General features: G+C 37.2%; 1 protein-coding gene across 1 annotated transcript in view; it reads right to left on the bottom strand.

Annotated features, from left to right (window-relative positions):
* Window positions 1-9126: 9126 nt before the first annotated feature.
* Window positions 9127-10303, bottom strand: part of LOC139736703 (probable thiopurine S-methyltransferase) — an 8490-nt gene continuing 7313 nt past the window's right edge. Inside the window, exons 8-9 of the mRNA XM_071647451.1 lie at window positions 10245-10289; window positions 9127-9245 (exon numbers count right to left, since the gene is read on the bottom strand). Coding sequence (XP_071503552.1) covers window positions 9127-9245; window positions 10245-10289 — 164 coding nt within the window. The remainder of the gene's footprint in view (window positions 9246-10244; window positions 10290-10303) is intronic.

Consider the following 10303-nt stretch of genomic DNA (forward strand, 5'->3'; position numbering starts at 1 on the left):
GTCCAAGGATGATCGGGTTGATACTAGTAAAAATCACCATTGGATCGTGAAAAAAAAAGAAAAAAAAAAGAAAGAAAGAAAGAAAGGGAAAAAATCGGGGGAAAAATCACACTACCCGAATTTCTCACAAAAAGTGTTCTTCAGATCGCTTTATCTTGATTTTAAAAACGCAAAAGCTCCGTCGAGTGGGAGGGGGCATCCCCCTCCCACACCCTCCCCCTCTACCTCATTAGACTTTGTACATACACATAGATGATGCACACGCGTAATAAGAGCTAAATGCCGTGATTTTGCTATCAACACTTTCCTGAAAAAAGGTCCAAATTATTTCTTGATTTTTTTTACTTTTTTTTTGGGGGGGGGGAGGGGGAGCTAGAAAAAAATACAAGTATTGCACCAAAAGTTTGCACCAGATCGCTGAATTTCAGGTCTGAAAATGTAAAATCACCTTCGTGTGGGAGGAGAAATACCCCTTTTGTATATACACCCTCGTGAGCATGCCTTTTCTGTTTGATTGCTTAACAGACAACGTTCATGAAATTAATTGTAACAATAGATTAATACAAGAAGTTTATTTAAATGCTACCACTTTATAGACAAATTGTTCAATAAAAATCCACATCAAAATATCCTGCTACCTTAAACAAGTGGGGCCGTTTCAAGTCGATAAAAGACGGAAAAACATGCATCAAACTGCACCATTTACAACATCAAAATGCAAAAAGTTCTCCCCGTGGGAGGGGGAACATCCCCCTCTCACACCCCCCCCCCCTTCCCTCCGCTCGCTCGGGTTCGGTCGCTCGGCTTTTCCTCGCATACAGTCAGACCGCAACGTCCTGAAAAGCCTTCGCATTTATCGTACGCGTATGCATGGACCTCGCGGACATGAATACGTAATGAGCTGGGAGACCACATTTTCTAGAGTGTCTGTAAATCTAAACGACATTCGCATCTTCATGATTTATACATCGATAAAAAGCTGAAGAGTTGTACTTTGATGAAATTCGACCACTTAAAAGGTTATGACATATAAGATATACTGATATACTAGTACTTGACGAGATTTGCCGCGAATACGCGTTTCTGATTGGTTAATTCCCTCTGAGTGGAGAGTGGAACGAACCTCGCGAATGACAGTAAACGTGTACTCTACATAACAGTAATACACTGTGTGTAGATGACAGTGTAGGACCCTATGGCGTGTGTGTGTGCGCGCACACAATGTATGTATACGCGCTCAGTTTCAGGCAACTGCAGCTAAGATCTCCACGTAAACAACAAGAACAACACTCCACTCTGATCGACAGCTCAACTTTGGCTTGAACTTTGTTTGCACAACTAGATAGAGTAGCGTGCATTAATAAATTTGTATATCATACAAATCAATAATAAAAGATCTAGCACTATAAAGTGTGCGCACATGAGTTCTTTGAGGCTCTCTATTTGGTATTAGGATAATTATTCCTTATTAATCCACTGTATACATCGCTGAGTAATTTATCTAATGATATCCTGGGAGCGCATGATCATTCATGTATCTCAAATTGCCACACTATGATTTTTACTCAACGAGACTTTCAATTCTTATTGTTTTCTAAGCGAGGGACCAATTCAGTTCTTACTGTGCTATTATAACAAGTATAATTATCTAAAACGTTGACTATCATTCATGTGGTGATTCAACCTATGAACGGGTCGGGTTGGCAATAAATAGAAAGCCTTGTTATAATTTGTCTCAGAGTTGTTTGGAAAATATCGATATAATGAAGAGATATGAATAATGGTATCATAAGCTCATTTTACATAATGTAAGCATTAAAAGGTGTGATTTATTTCAAATATTCACAAACCATGTCAATTAGTCACGGATTAGTAGATCTTCATGTCGTCAATAAGTGAATCTCGTAGACCATGCACTTTGTCTCTGAATTATCTCGCAAAATCTCGAGTGCTGAGACTCGGACATGCGCAAAAACCTGCGCGTATGAGAAAGTTTTGATTTGAGCGTTGCGGTCTGACTGCACATAGTAACCGCCACGGGTCCCTCCAAAGATCACAAGATCATTTATACGCTATCGGAGAGCATCAAGGCGGAATTCTTGACACACACGGGACATTCGTTTTGCATTCTAGGTACATTCTAAGTGTATTCCAAATTTTCGGGCTGCATTCTCTTTGAATTCGTGAACATTCAAAGTATATTTGGTAGCCATTCCTGCAACGTTCTGATCGCATTCGAAATGAGTTTGTACTGCATGCGAGACGCTTTCCGACCATCACACTTCGGGCAGCAATCGAACGGCGCTCGTGCGGCATTCGAAGTGCTTTCTTAATATTCTGACCCTAGCATTCTCAATATTCCTACAGCGTTCCAAGTACATTCGAGCAGCATTCGAGAGTTAATTCATTCGGAATGTGCAAGAATGATTCGAGGAAAATTCGAAGTCCATTCCAAGTATTCGAACTGCATTCCCTACCAAACTGTTAGAATTTGAATTTTTCTCCCGAATGTGGCACGAATTTGGAAAATCTTTACATGTTGTTTAATTCCGGCTGGTTCTGCTTGATTCGTGCTGATTCCGAATTAAGTGTGACGGCTGCTGTCAAATTTTCATCAATCTTTTCTTTCTTTTTTTTTTTTTACTGAAAAACCCCACCACCACCACCACCAACAACAAAAAAACCCCGAGTATGACGCATAATACGCCTGATAATCGTTTGCAAAACTTGACTCTCAAGGGTGTGTTCCACAGTAGACTATTTCAAAAATCCGTGCCAGGAAAACCTCGCTGTACTGGCATTTGTAATGACAGGGGTTTACATGTTCATATTATACACATATGATACACAGTATAATCACATTTTATGAACACATCCTGCTGTCATGTCATGATACTATGTATTCAGTTCTGTGTGTATCTAAATTTGATTTAACGAGAACTACGATAAAGTAATAGCACGTTCCACATAAAAAAAGACAACAAATGCGTCAACGACTATTTTCTCTCTTTTTTATTGTCTTTTCATCATATGCTAATGTCTTTGGCAGCTTTCCAACTGATTGGTTGAGGAGTGATTGTCTCATAGTCGTTAAAGGACCGGACAGATCCTTGCGCGGTTTGGAAAGTTTTTGTCTGATCATAGCTAGTGGAGTCCATGTATGTGTGTGTGTGTGTGTGTGTGTGTGTGTGTGTGTGTGTGTGTGTGTGTGTGTGCTTGAGAGATAATGAGAAACCTCTTATGCAATAATGAAAGAATATGTAATTCTTACAGGAATTCAGAGTGTTTTTGATGAGAATTGGTCTTGAAATGGCTGAAATATCCAGAAAAAAAACTCCACTTAAATTCCACTTAGAATTGTGTGCTCTTTCACAATAACAGAGTGGTTTCTAAATATCTCGCAAATTGTTGAAAGCTGAATCCTCACCTCAACCAATACTATACCATCCCTTTCCAATATGCTGCTAGTAAGAAATCCGCTATTTTCTTTTATGTATTTTGTCAGATATGAATGAAACGTTCTCTGATATGTTTATATGATTTTCTTCTTCTTATAATCTAGTAACCTATAAGTACGGTGTTGGGTTGGCCTTTAATAGCATTGCAGTAAGTAAATACAATGTAGTCGCGTAGCTGAAAAGAGATAGCGGGTATTCAATAGTAGTATGACTTAAATGACAGAAGATAATAAATACAGGAAAGTTAGGGTAAAACTGAACAGAACGCTCAGCTGTGGGGCGCTGTTCTCTCTAATTTACCAGAAACGAGAGCGTGTTACGTGTTTGATAAACTTTATCAAACACTAAACATTAATTATATAGCGAACTGACATCAATAATCAAATCCATTATTATAGTACAGAGTATAAGGCTGGGCAAGTTGTCCAGACAGGTTAAAACAAATTTTTATAAAGTTACACTGAATGGCTGAGTGAAACGCAGGTTGTATGCATACAGGTTACATACAAGAAATCGCTGCGATTTAGTGCGGCAAAATCTGTCAAGTCAGTGCATCAAGCGTATAGTGTACATTTTATGCCAAAATTGTCTTCATGGCGAGGTGTTAAACTAGATGTCAAATGTAACTGAGGGCGGAGAGGAAGGTTTGTACGGTTGTAAGAATACGGAGAGTAGGTTTACATCGAGCAGGGTTAATGCACTGTGACACAAAGCAGAGATGGTAATAACAATGGTGAGACTCTTATAAAGCGCTCATTTCTACCTAATAAAGATACTCAAGGCGCTATAGAACAGAGTACATATATTGTGTCACGTAATATAGATGGTACATAATAATAAACCGCGAATTGATTAAAAAAGCCGTTAAGGTGAATCTTTCAAGTTGATTTTATTTCACTTCCAACAAACAAATAAGAAATACAAAGAAACACTCATATACACAGACGTCATGAAATCAGTACCACAATGCGATGAACAGAATAACACTGTAAGAAAAATATAGGTAAATCATCAACAGAGATACAGATATCTGTTACGTCACTGTGGTAAATGCATAAACGATATTGCTGGAAATGGAGGGGACTGCTAAAAAGCAGAGCTTGTAGAATGCAGTCCCCTCATAAAGAAAAAAATGCAAAAAAAAAAACACACAAAAAAACAACAACAAATTTCCCTAAGCGGTAGCAAAAAAAAACAAACAAAAAACAAACAAAAACAAAAACAAAAAAACAGACAAGAGTAATACACAGATAAAGCACACTTACGGACGCACATTAACAAACACATGGCGGCTCTCTTGTAAGGAAAAAATTGAGGAGGATAGAAAGATATAGTAGTGAAGAAGGTAGTAAGTCCGAGGTGGACAGGGGGGGGGGGGGGGGGGAGGAGGGGAGAGGAGAGGATAATGGTGGGTCATATCCAGGGCACTGGAGGCACAGAAGCACGGGCTCGCTGATGAAGAAAGAGTAGTGAGAATAACGAAGCAACAACAACTTTGAAAATCAAAAGTAAAAAAAGAAAAATGAATTATGCTGCGTACGAAGTTTTTAGATAATTCTTTAACTTTAAAGAAAATGTATGAAAACTTAAAGCTTCTTTTATATTATTATCCAGAGAATTCCAGAATTTTGGTCGAGAAAAGGAGAATAAAGATTTTGCAAAAACCGTTCTAGTCAAAGGCAAATGATATTCATGGGATTGACGGGTTGGATATGCATGAACAGTTTCATTCTTTAAAAAACATGGAATCAAACACAAGGGGGAGAGAATGGTTGGTGAGTTTATACATGAATTGTCCTAATTGCAAACGATAAAGATCATGAATTTTCAAAACATTATTTTCGTGGAATAAATTATTAGTATGACTTCTCCACGATTCGTGACAAATGATACGAAGAGCTTTTTTCTGTGATAATAATATTCTTTCTGTATAAGTAGAAAAAGTGTTTCCCCATGCGAGTATCCCATAATTTAAGTAAGGTAGTATCAAAGTAGAATATAACATAAAAAGTACATTTTGGGGAAGATAAAATTTAACTTTGTTTATAACACCTATATTCCTTGAAATAACACGACATACAGTATCAATATGACCCCAGGTAAGTTTATTGTCCAGGAACAAACCTAAGAATTTGATGGAGGAAACTTCTTCTATGACCGTGTCTTCCAGGAAAATATTTCTCGGTAAATTTTCCAGCGAATTACTGAACAACATGCACTTAGTTTTTTGCAAATTTATTGATAATTTGTTCGCTCTTATCCACTGAAGTAACTTCATTAATTCACTATTTAAAATATCAATTAATCGATCAGAATCAGAATCAGATAAAAACACATTGGTACACTGCAAAAAGTCCGGTGTTAAATAGTGAACACCGAGCTGGTGTTAAATGTTCGGTGCTCATTTACGGTTTTAAATTAACACCTCCGGGTGTCATTTCCAAATTTCAAACTGTTTTTGAAGAGTTTTTTAATAACTGCACTTCTTGTTGATTTTTAATTCAAACAAGACGATCAAGAATTAAAATACTAGATTTTTGAAAAAATGTGAAAATAAATTTACACCAAAGTAACACCAGCTGGTGTGGTCTCTTATTGAAGCTGGACGGGTGTTAAACCATTGATATTAACACCAACAAATATCAAATCAACACCATGTGGTGTCATTTTTTAATTAACACCAGTACAGTGTCAAAATAACACCAGGTACAGTGTCAAATTAACACCACGAAGTGTCAGGTGAACACTTTTCAACACCATCACAGTGCATTTTTAACACCTGTGGGTGTGGTCCTCTATTGAAGTTTGATCGGTGTTAGATTTAACACCCGTGGTGTTAAATCTAACACCGATGTTTTTACAGTGTATCATCCGCAAATAATAAGAAAGAGAGGATGTTTGAAGAATTTGACATATCATTCACATAGAGAATAAATAAAAGGGGACCTAGTAAGCTTCCTTGAGGAACACCACAGTTAACATTTTGTGTAGGCCTAGTCGATGCATGTCCGTTGATAAATACAAACTGTTTTCGATTAGTAAGGTAACTCCTGAACCACTCCAAGGCCTTTCCTCTGATACCATAATGTGATAATTTGTGAAGTAGTATGTTGTGGTCTATGGTGTCAAAGGCCTTGGAGAGGTCCAGGAAGACTCCAATAGTATGGTGAAATGTGTCTATCGCTTTTGAAACCCTATCAAGGAAGGTAAGGATTGCATGAGATGTGCAATGCTTTTGCTTTCTCCCCTATATCTTTGCTATACATATACTGATATGGAATACACTCGAGCTACACGTATAACACATACACTGTACAACCCTCCCATTTTTCTTGTACAGTACGTGTATTTCGCGTTAAATCGTTTAGCCTAAGTGCATTAACTGCGGGCGGCTGATAATATCATCGTCTGCCTCATTTCATGCACTAGTTAGTAACGTGCGTACGATCTGAGATGCAAGCTTGCTACAATCAGCATACAGGTATTATCACTGGTTTAGCTTAAGGTGTGAACGGCTGCAGTCACATTTTCATTAATCTTTTTATTCTTATTTTTTTTTACATAAATTTTTTTGATATACCCAACCGAGTATGACGCATAATGCGGCTGATAATCGTTTGCGAAACTTGACTTTCAAGGGTGCGTTGCGCCATAAACAATTTCAAAGATCCGTGCGAGGATAACCTTCTTGCTGTATTGGTATTCGTTATGACAGGGGTTTGCATGCTCATGTTATACATGTATTACACATACATGTATATGATACACAGTATAATCACATTTATGAACACATCCTGCTGTCATATCATGATACAATGTATTCATTTCTGTGTGTATCTAAATTTGATTTAACGAGAACTATGATAAAGTAATAGCATGTTCCACATAAAAAAAGACAACAAATGCGTTAATGACTATTTTTTCTCTCTTTTATTGTCTTTTCCTCATATGCTAAAGTCTTTGGCCCCTAATTTTACACAGGTATTGATCCGATGTCAAGAGAAAAATCAAACCTGCTCATAACGACCACTCCAGAAAAATTTGGAAAGAGTCCTTTACAGGCACGAGAAGGCTATTATGGACCGTTTACCGATAAAATTGACCTTTTCACATGTATTATATCTGTCATACATGTACTGTAATGTACATATCTCCCATGCCCACACACACACAGACACACAAACGCGCACACACACACGCACACACACACCGTTAATTACCACGCCTAAAATTATGTAAAATTCAGTACCAGTTTGTGGAGACATAAAGCAGGGGTCCGGTTAGATACATCCAACTGCACCAACTTGTATTCTCAATGTGGATTCTAAAGTCACTGATGTGGTCAGAAAATTAAAATGCCCTACTCTACATATCTTACTATGCTAGATGGACTGAAATGTTCAGATCAGCACGTGGTGAAACATTTTGAAAATGTAATGATCTCAATCTAAATCATGATCTACAAAAGTCAGATCATGGGTATTGTAGTTCATGGACCAGCTTAGGTGTGTACATATTACTTGGTATACTGGGAATGATTCTCAATATCCATGAAATAAATTATGAATCTATGTATGGTCAATGCCAGTAATCAATAAAACTAAAAATATATGTGATTTGTGGATAGTCTGATCTTTAATTGAATCATCAAACTTTATCTAACAAAATACCTATACAAAATGCTAATCAAGACAAGCTGAATGCTTATTAATATCTCTTCTTTTGCACTTAATACAGTATAGCAAACAGAATGTCTTTCAAATTTGAGGACTTACCAGTTATCAACAATGCCACGTTGATTTGGCATGAATTGCTGTAGATACACACGATAAAGACACTTTATTTGTACAACTAAACACACTACTACATGTATACATGTATTCGTGCAACTGATAAACGAGGTAACGCTTTGCACTGAATATCAAAACTGACAAGCAATGCTATTCTTTGAGAACAAATGTAAACCGGGCCCCATTCCCATTGCATAATAGTTGAGATCAAAAGTCAGAACATCAAACATACGCCTCCGAATACTCAACTTGGATTGGCTGATGGCTGAGTTATGTTTGATTTTCTGACTTATGTTTAAAAAGTGCATCTTTTTATGCAACAGGGTCTAGGTAAACCATTTACCACATACTTCAAAATGGCATCATAATTTCTTTTTTGGCCTGTATCACCAACCAAATGAGAAAGATTATCAGGTTGTGGCAAATGTTTCAGAATTCATCATATCTCATGTTGTTCTTTCTCTGCATCTGTATTCTTTTTTCAATTGTTGTTCATAGTAGGACAGTTCCATGACGGAAATGCTCAACAAAAAATCTTAACATACTTTCTTTGATTTTTAATTTTCCTGAATCACTGCAGAAGTGGAAACTTTTACCATATTAATTTGTCATAATGGGCTGAATTAAGTGAATTTCACTTGTTTGTGTATTTCATGGCCAGGATTATTTTTACATTTCTAAGAAAATGTATTTGCAAGTTGTTTTTCTTCAGTGGAGCACAAAGTTTCTGTGAACATTTCAACGACTCAAAATGTTCTGCACTTAAAACATATTTGATCAGTAAACCTTTTCTTCTTCATTCAAAAATCACAATTTAGCAAATTTTCACATGATGTTATGAAAGTGGCTCACATCCACTGGATCACAAAGGCAATTGGTCACTTAAGCGTGAGGAGGCGTATGTGTTGTCGCATCCACGTCAGACCGCGTTCCCTGAAACGTGGGTTATCTTCGAGATATTCAGCGTCTCGCAGCAACTCTATCTTGAACTTTTCACCTGTTATGGAGTTGATATTGTACAAAGGAAAGTTGGTAAGTCTTGAAAGACAATGCTTTTAAGCATAAATGATCATATCAATTAAATTGTCTCGCCCTTAGTATAAATTGAATTAAAAAAAAAAGGAAAGAAAGAAGAGAGAGAGAGAGAGCAACTGAGAGAGAGCAACTGAGAGAGAGGGGGGAAAGACACAAGAAGTCCAGTCAGAAATTGAATATTGGAATGGCACACTTGAATGTCATGTACCACTGCACTCCCGATATAATAAATATTGCTTTAATGAAATTCTCATTACAATGTAGGAAACTGCGGGTCCAAAAATTATCATTTATATATCTTATATACTTTACAGTTCAGCTATAACAAAATATGGATATAATGAAAGAACACTGTCAGTCTCGAGGATTTTGTTATAATGGGAGTTGGCAGTTTTATGCTTCACACAATATTTCTTTTCACTGCAGACGATTCATGCGGACCCATCCATGTACATTGCGCAGTGAGAAATTTGATGGGACAGATTGACCCTAAATGGAAATCCATTTGACACAATGTCTCATGCTCTGTTTGATCAGTCTAAATCATTTTCATTTGTGCGTGTGATTCATTGAATTTTAAAATTCTTAATTGAAGTTTTGCATCATCTCAGACAGTATAATGTAACTTTGACCTTCAAAAGAAGTCAACTACGATCAAATCCAAGACTTGGTTGGGTATTGTACACTCTCAATGTTTCCCACTTGTGTGAAATAGGGATTGCGGACTTTATTGTTGACCGCAGTCTATGGCTGCTTGACCTCCAAAGCCGGGAGATTCATCTTGTTCTGGTCCTTTATGACCAAATCAAGGTTCCTCCTGCTAAGTCAACTCTGGGCACATATACTGGACAAACGCATTTATTCAAGGCTGGACATTCTTGTGTCTAACACACTACCATACAAGAAGTGAAGATATTAAAGTGCTACTGGTAGTTGAAGATCTATTCAAGGTAATTCTCACCGTACAACTTCTCTATCTCCTCAGGAGGCACAGAATGTGGGTTGCCTTCGGTCAGAACA

The sequence above is a fragment of the Diadema antillarum genome, unplaced genomic scaffold (genome assembly GCF_040938485.1).
Source record: "Diadema antillarum isolate AM-2024a unplaced genomic scaffold, OU_Dant_1.0 seq00000662_RagTag, whole genome shotgun sequence".
Lineage (NCBI taxonomy): Eukaryota > Metazoa > Echinodermata > Echinoidea > Diadematoida > Diadematidae > Diadema > Diadema antillarum.